Here is a 17,300-nt window from a genome sequence, read left to right on the forward strand (position 1 = left end):
TAGCCTCGGCCGGGGGAACGGAGGGAGGGAGGAAAAAGGGACGGGATGGGATGGGTCAGTCAAAGGTTAGAAGATTTGTGTTACTGTTGTACCAGCCCACGTCCGTACGGGACATCGTGCACAACCTGGTTTTGTTCTAATATCGTTTCTCATGTTCAGAATTATTTTTAGCTTGATTGCGCTGCTAATACAAACTGAGCAATAGACACATATGGTAAGTTTATAAGGACAAGAAAGTGTGTCAAACCATTCCGGATTACTCTAATCACGTGACCTGCGAAAGTAGTTAACGTTAATCATGTCACAGTCCCGCATAGTTTGGGTGGCGATGCCAAAAACGGTTCACAGAAAAAACCCATTCCATTTCATTTAAATGAAATAGAACGGGTCCAAAAGTGTGAATGTGAGTTTTTATAGTTTCCTGCAATTCGCTGGCTTGACAAAAATCATCGGGTTAATTAAAGATTCCAAATTGCCAATTAAAACGCACAATAAGCTTTAAAAGTCTCCTCCAGTGGGTAAATTTGCATAGTCATATGCGCTAGTTTTGTTAGATTGACAAATGTCGCCACCTGGTGGGCGCCAGCGAATTCGCCAATACTGTGACGTAGCAAATAAGCGCTAAGAAACTAAACGTGTCATCAGATTCAGTTTTATTCTCGCTTTGACGCAACATTATAAGTATGGTATATAAATATCTGTTTTTAATATACAACATCTATGACATCCATAGAGCGTTTCTCCTCGGGCAAAATACAAAAACTCAATAACACAACTTTTTATTGCACATCATCTAAAAAGACAAAAACAAAAACAAAGCAAGTGGGAGGCAAACGTGGCTAACGCTAATGTTTGCACAGTGGAAATACGGCACAGTGGAGACGGGACGGGCGGACCACTTCAAGACGACTTTTTTTTTTTTTTTTGTCAAACCCTGTGGGTGACATACACAACAAACATTTTGGCAAATGAGCACTATACAAAAATATACAGTGATGAAGGCGGGTAAACAAACATCAATGTGCTTTTGACTGGACGCTTTCATGGCTCCGTTAGAGACAAACGAACCCCGGGGGATGTTTTTTTTTTTTTTTTTTAATTTGTATTTAATTTTTTTTCTTCGTCTTGTCATTCACTACGCCCGAGCTGTGAGCGTTTAAGGTGCATCTGTTTCTTCCTATGATAAAAAGCCAAAAATCAATCTCAAACCTCAACTCACTCGTGTGTTATTCTTCTTTTTTTTCCCTTAAAGGCCTCAAAATGCATGAGTAGCATGAAGCTAAACTTTACGAATGCAATAAAAGGGCTTGCCAGGAAGCCTCTGAAGCGACAGTGCGACAATTTCATCATCATCAGGTCATGTGAGTTTTTTTTTTTTAAATCACTGATCCCCCAGGACCCTCATGGGAGGCGTCATGCATTAGAAATATCATGAACATACTGGACGTCAACAATAAATCAATCACGTGACATGTTACCTGCAAAAGGTGGAAGGTGACATTTGAGACCCTCACGATCCAAGGTCATGTGACGTCTTTCTGTCGGAAACATTGTGAACATGCAGTATGCAAACGATATTTCTTTTAAGCGACGTGTACAGATTTATTTACTTTTTAACCAATCAGAAGGCCCAGAACCAGAGTTGGTCGCAATCTTCTAAGCAAGATCCACACAATCCGAGGTCATGTGACAATTTTTTTCCCACCAATTGACATTCTCATCTCACAGTTTTATTTGCGTAATGCTACATTTCTCTCACTCGCCCCACGTACGTTCCCAACGAGGAAGCGAAACAGGGGCCGCGACGCTCCGAAATCCAAACCACACAGCAAGGAATGTGCGGACGAGTTTTACCGCCCCGTGGACGCTGCGGCTCTACTGCATTAAAAACAACAAAACATGCACAAGTGCAAGCTTTTTTCTTTTTTTTTTTTTATGGCACCTAAACCGGCGGAAATTGATTGGCCAGGCTCTCGCGTAACAGCTTGTCCGGTCCTCCGTTTAAAAACCAAAAAAGTGGATGAAACTACTACACGCGGCGCTTTCCCTCGGCTACGGTCTTTGTCCGTGTCCCCGCGCGGGTGTCGTTTGTCGTTTCTCGCCGCGCCGGTTTCTTCTTGGCCGCCTTGTCGGGGGGCAGCGCTTTGTCGGGGGGTTCCGAGGAGTCGCCGCTCGCCTTTGCGGTTTTTGCCTTCGAGTCATGATGATGCTCTTTAACGGCCTGCTTTTTGGGCGAGGGGTCTTTATGTTTGGGCGACACCGCGGACGGCTTGTGCGCCGCCCCCGCCGGGGTGGTCTTCAGAAGTTTGGGCTTTGAGTCTGTGCTTTCTTGAACCGGCGGAGGGCAGGCAGGCGCTACTGGACATTTTTGTTCAGGTGGTGGCGGCTCGACGTTGGTGGGCAGTGGCTGCTTCGATTCCTCACTGGAGGGCAACGTAGCGTCCAGACGTTTTGGGTCGAGGACCACATGAGAGGGAGGAGGGGTGTCTCGAGATGAAGATTTCGGATCGGGGGCCGGGGTGGGTTGGGGCCTGGACTCTGTTATGTTTTCGGGGACTAAAGTGTTTTCATGAGGACCCGCTTCTTTCTTAGTAGAGGTGTAAAGTTCTGGAATCCTCAGGACTTTTTCTTCTGGTCGCTTTGAATTCGGATGGTCCGATGCCAGGTTCTCGGTCTTGGTCGTTTGCACACCACCCAGTTCCACTTTTGGATCCCTAACCTCCATCGAGGTGGACCCGCCACAGTGAGCGGCAAAGGTTCTGGCCAGCTTCGGCGAAGCAACATGCGGTCCAGAGCCAGAACCGGACCCGACATGGCCCAACCTCGCAGGAAAACAAGGGGACGTTTTCCCATCATCCACCGGCGGCGGCGGTTCAGCGTCGTCGTCGTCGTCATCCTGGTCTTCGTTGCTGACTTCGCGAATGGAGGGCGTCTTCCCGCAGGAGAAGTGCGAGCCGTGACGGGACGCGGCCACCTTCATGCAGGTTCTGCCCTCCTGTTTCGAGCCGTCGCCATCGTGTCGGATTTTCGGTTTCTCTCCGAGCGAGTGCTCAAACAGATTCGGGGCGGCGGCGGTGTCGGGACTCGGGGGGCACGCCAGAGGACTTTTGGGTTTGTCCGGCGTTTTCAGCTGTCGCTCGGCGGCGCTTTGGAGCCACAGGGGCGGGCCGGCCAATTTGCTTTCGGCCATTTTGGACAAGCACGTGTCCGTCTTGGAGATCCGGTGCCCGGAGAGGAGGCCGATGTCCAGGGTGCCCTCCAGAGGCTTGAGCGGCGACACGTGACGCCCCTCCAGCTTGTAGTCGGACGACGTCTTCCTCAGGGGACACTCGCCGGACGAGATGAGCTGCAGCTTCTCCACGGCGCTCTCCCCTCGCCCGGGGAACATCTTCGGGGCCAGCGGACCCTCGCCGGCCTTCATGTGCTCGTAAGCCGCCGCCGCGTCCAGCTGGAGGCTCTTGGAGCGGGTGGCGCCGAAATGGAGGTTGTCGTGGACGGCGGCGGGCGAGAGTCGACACACAAAGTCGTCGCGCTCTTCGAAGGAGAGCCGCTTCCGGGTGAAGTCCACGCCGGCGGGCTTGAGGTCGGAACGCTCCGGCTTGTCTTTGGCCGCGCGCGGGTGCGAGCGATCGCCGTCGCTGGCGTCCGACGCGCAGGTGAGCTTTTTGTACAGGGCGCTCGCCATCTCCGTTTTGCTTTGCGTCCGAGGTGGGGCGTCGTCGCCACCCGGTGGATCGGAGTCCCGTTTGCCGGCCGTCTTGTCGAGCTCCTCCAAAGACTCCTGGCGGTCCCTGCGGCCCGCCGGCCTCTTCAGGCAGCCCTGCTCGGCGGGGCGAACCCGCGGGACCGCCGCAGCCAACTCGCCCTCGGCGGCGCCGCCCTCGCCGTCCTCCTGATCCTGAGACTCCTCCTGCGTCACCTCCAGGCTTTGCTTGCGGGCGCACAGGTGCTTCTTGTCGGCCGCGTAGGAGGGCGACAACTTCTCCTCCGACTGCACCCGCTTGAGGAGCGGCGAGCGCGGCGGCTCGGCGCTCTTCGGCCGCACCATGTGGCGGATGATGGCGGGCGGCGAGTGGATCTTGGCGGGGAAGGCCGGCGCGCTCTTGGCGACGGCCGCCGAGTGCCCGCCGAGCAGCGGCGAGGGCGAGCGCTGCGGCGAGGTGGGCTGCGGGGTCGGCGAGGGCGTGCGGGCCAACGGGGAGAGCGGGATGCTGCCGGCGGACTTGCGACGGCCCTGGCGGAGCCGCTGGCCCGGCAGCTTGGGGCCCAGGCCGTGCAGGGTACTGGGCCGGATGTGGGTGGAGCCCGCGGGGGAGTTTGGCGCGCTGGAGCTGGGTGAGCTGCTTTGGGACGAGTTGCCACCTGCAAAGACCACAAGGAATGTCAGGTGAAATGACTGTGTCAGCAAAATACAGTACACCCAATCTGGAATGCAAACCCCAATGACTGAGCTCAGCCTAGCCAAAATGGATCTTGGACGTCTATATCCGTCAATGGCAGTGAATGAGTTAAAGTAACGGCACGACGGCGCTGTATCACGATACTTTTCGAGAACCCGGTATTACATGCCACCCCGACCTGAGAGGGCGAAGTCGGGAGGTTGTCGGAAGGCGGCGGTGGGCGAGCGGGGCGAGAGGCTGTGCGTGGGCGAGCCGGGCAGACTCTCGCCAGACGACAGCGAATGGTTGAGCGAGGTGAAGCTGCGACTGGTGTGAAGCAGGGGAGACGGCTGCATGGCGAAGCGCCGGAAAAGGGAACGCCGCCTGCATGGGGGAAGGAAACAAAAAAACAAAAACAAATTGAGAGGTTGGGAATTGAAACTCTGGACGGAAATCCTCGATGCTCGACTTGGTACCTCTCTGGGGTCTTCTCCTTTTTGGCCTTCTTGGCACATCGCACCATCTTGCTCCTGTAGCTGTTCCTCCTGGCGGGGCCTCTCTTGATGGACGTGTTCTCAAAGGGGGTGGTGGTGATGGACACTTTACTGCCACTCTGACGATGACCAACAGGAGACATTTAAGTCTTAAGCAGGGTTATTAGAGTTTTGGAATTTTTCATTTGAGTTAGTTTGATTTTGTTTTGAGTATTGTTTTTCTATATTTAGTTAGTTTTAATTAAGTTTTTAGTGTGGTTCTTTCAGTTTTTATTAGTTTTAGTTATTAACTCATTCACTCGCAGCCATTTTGCTTCCGGCTGTTTTACTGGATTTTGACCCACAGAATATTCTGTCCTATTGCTATAAAAACATGGACCCTACCAAAAGAAAGATTAGTCTCTTCTTTCACCGTTTTGCAGTAATTAGCATTAGAATACAGCTAAGTTTCATTGTTATTCACAAACCTATTGAAAACAGCTTGTTGCAACATGGCCCTGGTTGATCTCTTATACTCTCCTGCCACCTGCTGGCCGTTTTTTTTGGAATAACTACCATTGCTTTAAGCGACCTCTTCATGTCAGAAGCTGTATCAAAGCTTTCTGTTTGCTCTAGCATTAGGAAAAAAAAAAAAAAAAAAAAACGTCTAAAAAACGTATAAATACGTTTTTGGTAATGCAGGACAAAGTATTAAAAACGTATGTGTTAATAAATGCTTCGTTTTAGTTTCAGTATTAGTTTTTTATTTTTTAAATGTCTGTTACGTGTGCGCAATATTTAAAAAAAAACCTCGATGGGAGAGACGTCATATGATGCTTTTCTATTGGCTGCGGCGAGATGACGTCACTTCTGAGTGACACACTTTCAGACGTCCATTTTCCGGTTATTATCAAAATAAAGCTACTTAAAATCACATTTAACAGCACCCCCAAAGGCTCATGCATTAAATTAATGACCAAAGACTAAAACGAAGGATATTTTTTGCTATAATCATTGGTAGTTTTAGTTAGTTTTGCCAACATAAAATGTAGTTTCAGTTAGTTTTCATTTTTTTAAAAAGCATTTTTCGTTTTTATCTTACCTCGTTAATGAAATTGTTTTCTGAATTTTCTGGAAGTTTACGAAAATAACCTTGGTTTTAAGTTGAAGCAGAAGTGTTTTTCGTTTATTTTTTTTGTTTTTATTCCGTTTGCTGGTGGCAAAATGGTTTTGCAGATAATTGATGCCGTAAACCGCCACCTTTTTAGAGACACTGACATTTTCTCTGGCTAATTTCAGGACACTATGGCCAATTCCCACACATTCAAACGTGCAATTTAGTATGCGCTATTTATGGAGCTTAGAAAATCCACCCATAAGTAAGGTAGCGTCCGTACACTCACCTTGACAAGGAGCTCCACCACCTCCGTGTGGACGAGGCCGTGGACCGTCTCGCCGTTGACGTGCGTGATGAGGTCGCCGGCTTTGAGTCCGGCTTTATGTGCGGGGCCGCCGTCCTCCACGTTCTAGTCACATGAAAAAAAAAAACCCAAAAAAAAGGTCTTGTCGTACCGCCGCTGCAACTTGAGGACAGGCGCAAAAATCCGGCCGGCGTCCTTACCCAGACCATGTGGTATACAGTGTAGACGTCGCCCTCGCAGGCGTACACGCGGATGGCCCGCAGGGTGAAGCCGAATTTCTTGCCGCTGCCGTGGATGACCACGGGCTTCCGCGCCAACGGCGAGGACGACGACGAGTCTCGGCTGGGGGAGGAGTCTCGCGAGGAGGAGGGTTCCGAGGACAGCGAGTAAGGGGACAGCGGGCTGGCCAGCGGGGACGCGCCAAACATGTCTACGAGGATAAACCAGGCGGAATCATTTAGGTGACACAGAAATCATTCATACTAGGGGTGCACCGATCGATCAGCCGATCTGTTAGGAATAAACCGATCTTTCCCGCCAATCTCATCTCCCCCCTCAGAGGTCTGAAAAAGTCAGCCACTGTCCTTGTAAAATATACCATTGAGTGACTTTTTGTGTTCCGCTGACCTGAGGGGATCATCAGGGAGAGTGCGCCGGCAGAGACAGACTTGGGGACTTTCATCGACGTTCGCGGTTTCTCGTGCCCAGCGCTTCCGCCGGGTCTCAGAGAGACGGCGGACGCCCCCTGGTCTCCATCCGGGCTCTGCATGCCCTCGCCTCGGGGCGTCAGCTCGTCCAAATGCTCAGAGAAACTCCCTGATTGGACGCAAAAAACAAAAACAAAAAGTCGAGTGAGAGACGACGCTAGCGATACAAAATGCATACAGTATTTAATATGTAATATTTTAGGATGACGTAATTTTGAAATGTCGGCAAAAAATATTTGCAGCCGACTGATCATGTGTGCATCAGAAATGAGTTCAGCTATGACAGCCATGACAAATCACCAATTGTTTAATGCAATTATCTTTTGTTTTAATAAGTTTTATTTTTAGTCATTGTAATTAGTTTAACTAGGGCGAATTGCCCAACCATTTTTAAACATTTTCAATTTATTTAGATTTTTAATAACGTACTTGTCAAACAAACATTTAATGCAATAAATGAATAAAAAATACTTTTTAAAATAAAAATGATTTGCTATAAATAAAAAACAAATACACATTTTAGTTAACCATTTAATCAACTAAAAATAAAATAAAATGTGATTTTAGATTTTTGAAAGATTTTACAAATAAAATTATTTCATTTACTAATAAGTAGGGTAAAAAAAATGACAAAAGCATTTGTATCATAGTGGTTATTTTATCTCCAAATTAAAAATATATATGTATTTCAAAATCAATTTAAATGTTTCTTAATTTACTGCCACAAATGAATAACAAACACATTAGAATTAAAATGAGAAAAAAAAAAAAACTCGAAGGGGGTCATATGCAATTTTTGGCCCTTCATGTTCTTCCCCGTACCGGAGAGTGTGGCCCCGCTGCGGGTGCTCCCGGGCGTGGTGGCGTCAGGCTCGTCCCGCGGCAGCTCCCCCACAGAGAAGGACGTCTTGCCAGACGACTCGTCTGCTTCTTCGCTCTCCGAGGCCGAGATGGCGAACTTGGGGAGCAAGGCGGCGCCGGGACTCTGCTGGAGGGGCTCGCCGTCCGCAGAGAGCGACGGCCTGCGAGACGGCTATAAATATGAAATTGACCCCATTTGGGGGAGTGGGGCGTTGTTTGAAGGAGGATTTTTACATGTCGGTGAAGTCGGGCGTCCAGCTGAGCGAGTCGAGCGTGGGCGGGCTCTCGCTTTTCTTGTCGTCCGTGGCGTCTCCTTTCTCCTCGACGTGGCCGCGAGACAGGTCCAGACTGCTGTACACCTGACCGCCAAAAAGCACCGTAAACATTTGTCATCATTTTCAGTGTTTACTCCCATATACTGTATTATTTAAATAATTACCATCAGTGTAACAGTGTTATAGTGTTTTTAAAAAGTTTACACCCCTCTGATTTAATTACGTACAGTGGATATAAAAAGTCTACACACCCTTGTTCTAATGTCAGGTCAGTTCGATACTATTGGAATATAGAGTGAATTAACTCATTTACATTTTGCAATCCCCTTCGCTCCCGGCTGTTTTACTGGATTTTGACTGATTTTGCAAGACCCACAGAATATTCTGTTCTATTGCGATAAAAACATGGAACCAACCAAAAGAAAGATTAGAGTCTCTTCTTTCGTCAGGAAAAGACAAAAGTATATTTTCTATCTGTTTCCGTTTTTCAAAATTATATTTTTTTGTTTCTGTTTTGCAGCAAATAGCATTAGAATATAGCAAAGTTTCATCAATATTCACATTCCTGGTGAAAACACTGACAAAGACCTTGTTGCAACATGGCCCTGGCTGATCTCTTATGCTCTGCTGCCACCTGCTGGATTTTTTTTTTTTTTTTTTCCCCCTCAATAACTAACATTGCTTTAAGCCACCTCATCAAGTCAGAAGCTGCATCAAAGCCTTCTGCATGCTCTTGCAAAACAAAACAGAACAAAACGTGTAAATACGTTTTTGGGAGTGAAGAACAAAGTATAAAAAAAAAAAGAAGTTTTTCACGTTTTTTGGGTTTGAATGAGTTAAAAGCAGCCCGCAATTCGGACATACTTTATAAATGTACACAGTGGCGACAGTCACCTTGGAGAAGCGGTGAGAGCAGGAGGAGAACTGGCGCAGCTCCACGTTGAAGTCCTCGTCGTTGGTGTCGTCCTCCTCCGTCTCCAGGTGGTGGTAGCGTTCCGAGCGAGCTGCAGAGGGTTAAAATAACGACGTTAGTGTCACAAACCAAAATTGTCTAACTACTTGACTACTGTATTTAAAGTGCACGAAAATACTTTGGCATATCCTGTATGGAGAAACCCTCACAAAGGATACCCAACGGTATACTCACTGTCAAAGTAGCTGGTGTCATCCTCGGACTCCAGCTGAGGGATGAACTCGGCCTTCTGCCGCAGGAGGCCGTTCCAGTCCAGGTGGTGGAAGAAGGGATGCTGCTTCACCTCGGCAGCGCCACCTGCAGACACGAAGTGGGAACTGATTTGTGCATTTTCCTGACCGTCGCTGTAAAGGTGCGACTTGTAGGATGTTTGTACCTGCGCCCATCCTCTCTAGAGGATTCTGTCTAAGCAGAACATTGATAAGCTCCTGGGCGTCGGCGGGCGGCGCTTCCTCTCCGTCTGGCCAGTTGATCTCATCTACACACATTTGAAATGTTTTGTTTTTTTTAAAACTCCCTTAGATTTTCGTTGTTGTTCCTTTTAGATGGTTCCGTTGCACTGACCACTGATGACCTGCCCGAAGAGCTCCTCGGGCGTGTCCCCGAAGAAAGGCACGCAGCCCACCAGGAACTCGTACAGGATGATGCCCATGGCCCACCAGTCTACCGGCTTGCCGTAGCCTTGCCTCAGGATCACCTCGGGAGCGATGTACTCCGGCGTGCCGCACACCTACGCACAAACAAATGAGATGATGGTTGTTATGCGCCATTGATGCACATTTGAGACAACTGAGCTCTCCCATAATACGGCGGGGGGGGGGGGGGGAACGACTTCCGACGAGTGCTCACCTGCTTGTCTGAAAACTCGCGGGCGTCCTTCTCGATGTGGCCTTCGTACAGGTTGGTGGTCATGTTCATCAAGCCCACTTTGGACAGGCCGAAATCCGTCAGCTTGATGTGGCCCATGGACGTCACCAGCAAACTGACACAAAGACAGTATTTTTAAAGATTATATACTGTACAGTACCGGGACTGAGACTCAGCTAGAAATAATTGCCTATTGATGCCACAAGATGGCAGTACTATTACACAGGGTTCTGGCCTGGCTAACCGAAAGGCTCCTCCCCTTTTTTTTTACATGGAGGGTTTCCTCACTTGTCTGGTTTGAGGTCCCTGTGCACGATGCCGTAGTTGTGCAGGTACTCCAGTGCCAACACGGTCTCAGCAAAGTACATCCGGGCCATGTCTACTGGAAGAGGGCCCATGTTCTTGAGCAGGGTGGCGCAGTCTCCTCCTGAAAAACAAATTTTAAATAAAAAAAAAAAAAAAAAAAAAAAAAACCCTCATCACCGACATTGTTATGATTGTCATCATTGTTGTCATCATTGATGTCAACCCCACTGACTTCAATATCATCATCCTCGCTATTGTCATTGTGGTAATTGTGAGAAGACATCATCATCATCATCATCATCATCATCATCTTCGTTGATGTCGCCAATATCAGGGTTGGGGTCCGAACCCCGGCCCAAATCGCATTAATCATTGTCAAGATGGTCATCGCCATCATGGCCGCCCACCTTTAGGGATGTAGCGATATCCAAACATCATGATACGATATTATCACAATATGAAGGCCACGATATGATAATTATCGCAACATTGTGGGGAGTTTGGCGATACAAAAAAGGTCACAATATTGTTTAAAAAAAAAAAAAAAAAAAAATTCATACCTCAAAAACAAAACAAAACGATATTGTACTTTCATACAATACAGCAATGAAAAATATAATTATATATAAAAAATATATAAATATATATTGAAGCACTTACTTGCTAATGCAAGCACACTGATTTCCTACGGTCCCCTTCACCTGACCATTAGTATGGATTTTATAAGGGCCAAAACATGCCTTGTGAAAATTAAATTCCACTAAAAAAAATAGCCACCAGAGGGTGCTAGAACTGCACAAATGGAACTCAACCTGACTTTTTTTCTAACAAGTCAAGTCATCTGCTTTTAATATCGTGACATGAAGACGACATACTGTGGCAGTTTGAATATCGCGATATTGCATATATCGTTACAACCCTACCCACCTTCCACGTACTCCATGACCATGCAGAGGTGCCGTCTGGTCTCGAAGGAGCAGTACATGGAGACCACGAAGGGGTTCTCGGCGAAGGTGAGGATGTCCCTCTCCACAAAGGCCTGCTGGATCTGGTTCCTCAGCATCAGGTTCTGCTTGTTGATCTTCTTCATGGCGAAACGCTGCTTGCTCTCCTTGTGCCGCACTAAGTAGACCGCCCTGCACCGCAGACGCATGGAAAATTAGGCTTTTAATTTCCATATAACAATCTACCTATTTTCTATATCGCTTGATTTGACTAGTGTTGATGAAACTTGTATAACAGACCATGTAACGATAGAAAGACAAATGACTGTAGATAGAACTAGCATAGAGAGAATGTAAAATCAAATCAGTGAATAAAAAAACAAAAAGAAACAAGTGTTGAAGTTTGTTCTCACCCGTAGGCGCCGTTGCTGATGAGTTTGGTCAACTCAAAGTCCAATTCGCATGGCTTGCGTCTGGACCTCAAGGCGGCGCTCAGACTTTGGGACTGGCACCAGCAGCAGAAACAAATAACATACGGTTTAGATGAAGAAGATTTTTAAGGAAAAACAAAACAAAACATTTAAACAATCAATACAATGATTTATATAATGATTTATATATCTTACACAGTCGTCGGTTTCTGGAGTTTGTGCAATGCCGCTGTCACTGCTGCTTAACTGAGCCATCTCTGTACAACAAACAAACAAAACAAAAAAAACAATCCCACAGAGGACAGAGAATATATGAATATGTTTTATGCACTGTTGCTCCATGTGTGTTAAATTATCATTTGTTTGTAGGTTTAAAATGACCAAAACATCTATGTTAATTGTGTATTATGTTAGCAACAAGCTAGCACACTTTAATTAGATGACATTTTATGGCTTGGGAGAACATTTTGGTGTTTAAACATACATTTTATTTCCATGTTCGTTACTGCCTAAGAGAGCAAAAAGTGAAGTTTTTGGTGAAACACACAATGGAAAGTGGTAAGTGTGCTGACTGAGTTGATCCGGAGTGAAACGAAATGAGGTGGAAATGAGACTCATCTAAAAGCCATTAGCAGCCACCTTGCATCATAATAAAACACGCCAAGGTCCAACGTGTGCCCACATTACGGCGGGGAGCGCACGACGCGCGTCTGTCGCCATTTAACATCTGTCCATCTGTCCGCGCACGCCTGTGTGTGTGCGTGTGTGTGTGTAGGCCATTCCTTGCTAATGGATGTTGATGTTGTGGAATGCGGAGGGTCATTGGAGAGACAATCTGTTCACAAACACGTTTCACGTTCCTTCTCTTTTTAATGCTCAACTGTGACATCACACGCACCGTTACCTCCGCCGGGGAGCTTACATTTTCATCCAAGCGCTCATTCCCATCTGCAAGTCCCCCCACCCCCCACGTTAACTTAGATCTGTCAATGTTCAGCGCATTTGACTCTGAAATTGCCTTTCCTTTCTTATCAATGCAAAAACGAGTTTATATATGGTTCTTTATAATATTTTGTTTTTAAAGGGAATTAAACTTGGTAGTTATTACGCTGTTATTTTAAGATGATTGGTGATGAAGAAAAGAGCTAAATTTGACAACCAAATCCCTAAATTAGCAACCCGGACGATGCTTTTGTAAACGTGCATCAGTGGAGACAAAAAAAAAAACCCAAAATGGCTTAAAATGGCTTTAACCGAAAAAAAAAGGCTTTTATAAAAAAAAAATAAAAAATAAAAAAAAACTGAAAAAATTATTCCTGACAAACAGATCATTCAATAAACTCAGTTTATGAAATTTGCGCAGCATTCAATACACATCAGTTTTGAGGAATTTATAGAAATGAGGGTGTTCCACACTTACGCAACCACACCATTTAAAATATTTAAAGGGATACTTGACTCATTGAACAATTTTCAGCAGTGAAAAGTTCGGATTTTGTCCAGAATGAACTTGATAACTCCATTATTTTTCATGTTCAATGAATACCTTTAAAAAGTAATTTTTCTACTTGCTGTTGACTGATGATGACATCACCTGTGATGAGGAAGTCGGTAACGGCCATTCATGGCTCACCTGTTTTCTGGGTTTGGTCAGTAAACTGAGCCATGATTGGTCGTTACCTACTTCCTAAGCACAGGTGATGTCATCATCATTCGACAGCAAGTAGAAAAATTAATTTTTAAAGATATTAATTGTACATGAAAAATAATGACGTTACCACATTAATTATAGACAAAATATGAACTTTTTACTGTTGAAAATGGCTAAATGAGTCAAGTTGTACACATTATAGGCCCCATTAACGGTGGTCTCACTTATTTTTGAAAAGGGGTGTGTAGACTTATTATAAACGCCGTGTGATTAAAGAACGATGCGGCACACCTTCCAAAGGATCTCTGGTGAGTCCCAGCTGGCTGATGATGTAACGCGGGATGTCGGTCTTGATGCCCTGACCCTCCTTGGCATGGCCCTCGGCCGCCTCCAGGAGGTGGTAGAACTCCTCGGGGTCAAACTCCTGCGCAGGGGGGGGGGGAAGTCTAACTTGAGTCAACGAAACGTACAAAGCATGCTTCCCGAGTGACATCTGCGTCGGCGTACCAGACATTCCAGCAGCCGGGCGGGTCGAGCGATGACCATGAGGATCTTCTTGGCCAGCTCGCGGATGAAGTTGACCTCCTCGCTCTCAGAACGTTCGGTGGACTGCGCGGAGAAACATGATTTAAAAATAAATAAATAAAAAAAAAAAAAAAAAGGTGGCTCATTTAAGATGAAGACAAAAGCGCTTCACCTCCTGCACGAGCCTCTCCAGCTTGTCGGTGAGCTCGCAGAAGTAGCTGGACGTGACCAAGCCCAGCCGGCTCTTCTCCAGGCAGTCGCGCGCCAGCTCGATGATCTGGTGGTGGGCGAAGCCGAGCACGCCGTCGGCCAGCGGCAGGACGCTCTCGGGCGAGTTGCCGCGGATGATCTCCTGGATTTTCTCCTCCATCTGAGCGGTGGCCTAAAAAAAATAAAAATAGGTGAGACGTAAGGTCAACGTGAGACGCCGTGAGGTCGGCTGACAAAGATGGCGCAAACGTCGGCGGCCACCTTGGGGAAGCGCTCCTTGTAGACGTGATTCATCATGATGATCTCGTGGTCGTAACAGGACGGAGACCTGCCAGGGCTGACGGGAAGAAAGGCGTAAACGATGCAGAAGTGCGACGGGGCGAGCGCGGCGTCCTCACCTGAGGCTGCGCGAGCGCGGCCGCATGGTCGCCGCCCGGCGACACTCGTCGGCGGAGATGTTCTCGGTGCAGAAGTGCTTGGAGAGGAAGTGCAGCTCGTCCGGCGTGGGCTGGAAGGGCAGCTGGTGCAGCTTCTCCTGTGATGAACAGGACGACTGGAAGTGAAACAAATATACATTCAACAAGAAAACTACACAAAGTTGTGGCATGTTTTTTTTGTTTTTTTTATCTGTTTACCGCAAAAGTCTGGCGTCACACATCTCATGGAAACGCAATGTAAAGCTACGTCATTAGCATTAGCACTTAGCATGTACTGCAAAACAGGAAACTAAGAAGGCATAAATCGGATCGACGGCTCGACTGATTTTCGACTGGAAAAATAGTATATATTTTTGTATTTCATATTTTGTTATTTGTTTTTAATTTATTATAACTGTAGGTGTTACTCCACTAACACGAACACCCTTGAAACCAGGATAGCGATGAGTCCTGAACGCAAACGACAGGACCACGTCTTGATTTTTACTATTTAATAAAACACAAATAAAATACAAGTACGTCCAAAAAAGATCAAATCGTATGGTCAAAAAACTATGTCACTTCTATCGTGAGCTGGTTTCATCTGTTCCATGTCCAACTCGTTGCCGTTCTATCAATGCACATTCGCGAGTCACGTGACGCTGCAAATAAAGTAGTTCCAATAAAGAAATAATTAAACAATTTGTCTCTTTGTACTTTTCAACCAATAAATTCTAATATACGCATAAAATAATATTCGCCATTACTTTTAACTAAATTATCCAATATCAAATGTGAAAATATGACTAGCGACGATATACAATATATAGAACATACTACAAATTAACCAATGCACAATTGGCTCCTACAATTATAACTATTATTATACGTGACTATTTTTAGCAGGTACGAATGAAAACGCATAAAAGGGATAATCTGACTTTTAAAATCTTTGCCGTGGAGTTAAAAATTAAGATTTTCAGATGCTCACAGAGACGGTAGAGTTGGGCGTGTTGGTTCCATATCCAGAGGAGGGAAGGGAGGCCAGTGACCAGCGGCGTCCATCGCTCCTGGTACCACAAATATCAAACATGCCTTATGAGCTGCAAAAAAACAAACAAAACAAAAAAAACAAAAAAAACAGCAACAATACCTTCGTGCAAAGGAGAAATGCGCGGAGGCACTCGGAGAGAAGTTTCTCGGGCTGTCCTGTGGACTCGTGCCTGCAGGAACAAATAGAAATCTATTAAGTGCAAAGAAACGTGACAAATTTTATTGCTCACAGACAAACTGTAAATCAGAGGTGCTTAAGTTACGTTTTCGAGAGCCCCTATCCGGTATGTTTTCTATGTCTCCATCCTCCAACGCAGCTGATTCCAATGATCAGCAAGCTTTGCAAATGCCCGATAACGATCCTGATCGTGAATCAGGTGTGTTGATGGAGAGAAACATGGAAAACGGGCTGGATAGGGGAGCTCGAGGACCTGACTTGGGCACCCCTGCTGTAAATGCTCTTTTACTGAAATGTGAATTGGTGTTTTTTTGGTGTTTAGCTTATGATTTCTGTAGTGAGGCACAATCTCAAGCGCCTTAGAATGGTTCGATTTTAAATAATGTCCACATTTTTGAGCCATCCAGAATAGGACAGACATTGCACAAAACAAACCTCAATTAAAATGGCTTGAAAACAAAAATGCAGAGGACAAAATTGGATGCTGAAAGGGTTAAATGCTCACAAAGGCACTAGCCAAACAGCTAATTAGACAATGCCAACCCCTGAATGCAATGTAAACAACAAAAGGCCGTTTCCATATATGGACGTAACAACAAAAAAGCTCTCTACCAATGAGAAGCAATGCCGAAAGGTTTCCCCCTCATTCGACTTCTTACCTCTACTAGCAACACCGCGCCTGAGCCACACAGTCAAGTCATCCGACAGAACGTTGTGCGCTTGTGGATCCGAGCGCATCTTTGCCCCGCTGGGCTCAGACTAAACACTGACTGGCGAGTGGCGACGAGGCTGCTTTTTTTTTTTTGCGCCGCCAATGGCAGGAAATAAAACGCCCTTGCGGTCAATGAATGTTCCCTCCCTACGCCACAGTAGAGCTTCCTCCCTGGAGGGTCTCCGCTTCCTCAAAACGACACAATCGCTTTGGTGATGCCGTGTGCCACTTTTTGCATTTTAATAATCGATTCAACAACATGCTTTAATTTCCATCCCTTTATTAAAAAAAAAAACAAAAAAAAACTGCAAAGTGCAGAAAATGCTTGGGCCTAAAATGTCAGGAAAAAAAAAAAAAAGCATAAATGTTGATCATTGTGTTCCAAAGTAAAAGCATGTTTGGAAACGTTTTATTTTGAAAATACGTTAAGCACTTGGTTAATTGAACACAAACTTGAGTGGCTTTTGATAAAATCGCAAATAAATAAATAAACTAGACTAAGTGCAATTTCTGCAGAAATTGTGTGGGAATGCTGAAAGCTGAATGCTAATAGCTGAATGCTAAGCTAAATGTTAACAGCTGAATGCTAATGAAGGAAATAGAAAGATAAATTCGGTGAAAATTACAAAGTCATTTACTATGAATGACTACTAGTAGTAGTAGTAATAAAAACAGTAGTAGTATTACTAGTAATTATTAAGTATTAACTTGTAGTTAAATGACAAATACAAATTTACAATTCCTGATATTTAGTTGGGATAAATGTATTTCCCTTAGCAGAATGGCTCTGGATATATTTGCAATGTACAGTCGGGAGGTGGGATTCGAACCCGCGACCTCCTGGGTACTGAACAAGGCACTCTACCAAGCTACTGAGCAGTATCAGAGAGCAGCTAATGCCAATCACTTGTTTGCATG

General features: G+C 45.9%; 1 protein-coding gene across 7 annotated transcripts in view; it reads right to left on the bottom strand.

The window, feature by feature from the left end:
- Window positions 1-636: 636 nt before the first annotated feature.
- Window positions 637-17,300, bottom strand: part of LOC144002591 (microtubule-associated serine/threonine-protein kinase 3-like) — a 50,463-nt gene continuing 33,799 nt past the window's right edge. For 6 of the 7 annotated variants that reach the window (XM_077497964.1, XM_077497963.1, XM_077497961.1 and 3 more), the window contains 24 exons: window positions 15,593-15,662; window positions 15,431-15,509; window positions 14,422-14,576; window positions 14,285-14,360; window positions 13,986-14,195; window positions 13,796-13,897; window positions 13,580-13,712; window positions 11,833-11,894; window positions 11,620-11,711; window positions 11,190-11,398; window positions 10,245-10,383; window positions 9,939-10,071; window positions 9,654-9,819; window positions 9,466-9,567; window positions 9,264-9,386; window positions 9,011-9,120; window positions 8,076-8,200; window positions 7,803-8,002; window positions 6,901-7,089; window positions 6,474-6,703; window positions 6,256-6,378; window positions 4,856-4,992; window positions 4,579-4,763; window positions 637-4,362 (listed from right to left, as the gene is read on the bottom strand). In XM_077497964.1, coding sequence (XP_077354090.1) covers window positions 2,030-4,362; window positions 4,579-4,763; window positions 4,856-4,992; window positions 6,256-6,378; window positions 6,474-6,703; window positions 6,901-7,089; window positions 7,803-8,002; window positions 8,076-8,200; window positions 9,011-9,120; window positions 9,264-9,386; window positions 9,466-9,567; window positions 9,654-9,819; window positions 9,939-10,071; window positions 10,245-10,383; window positions 11,190-11,398; window positions 11,620-11,711; window positions 11,833-11,894; window positions 13,580-13,712; window positions 13,796-13,897; window positions 13,986-14,195; window positions 14,285-14,360; window positions 14,422-14,576; window positions 15,431-15,509; window positions 15,593-15,662 — 5,483 coding nt within the window. In that variant the 3' untranslated portion in view covers window positions 637-2,029. The remainder of the gene's footprint in view (window positions 4,363-4,578; window positions 4,764-4,855; window positions 4,993-6,255; window positions 6,379-6,473; window positions 6,704-6,900; window positions 7,090-7,802; window positions 8,003-8,075; window positions 8,201-9,010; window positions 9,121-9,263; window positions 9,387-9,465; window positions 9,568-9,653; window positions 9,820-9,938; window positions 10,072-10,244; window positions 10,384-11,189; window positions 11,399-11,619; window positions 11,712-11,832; window positions 11,895-13,579; window positions 13,713-13,795; window positions 13,898-13,985; window positions 14,196-14,284; window positions 14,361-14,421; window positions 14,577-15,430; window positions 15,510-15,592; window positions 15,663-17,300) is intronic. The other variant, XM_077497962.1, reaches the window with a different exon arrangement.

This window comes from Festucalex cinctus, chromosome 15 (genome assembly GCF_051991245.1).
Source record: "Festucalex cinctus isolate MCC-2025b chromosome 15, RoL_Fcin_1.0, whole genome shotgun sequence".
NCBI classification, from domain to species: Eukaryota; Metazoa; Chordata; class Actinopteri; order Syngnathiformes; family Syngnathidae; genus Festucalex; species Festucalex cinctus.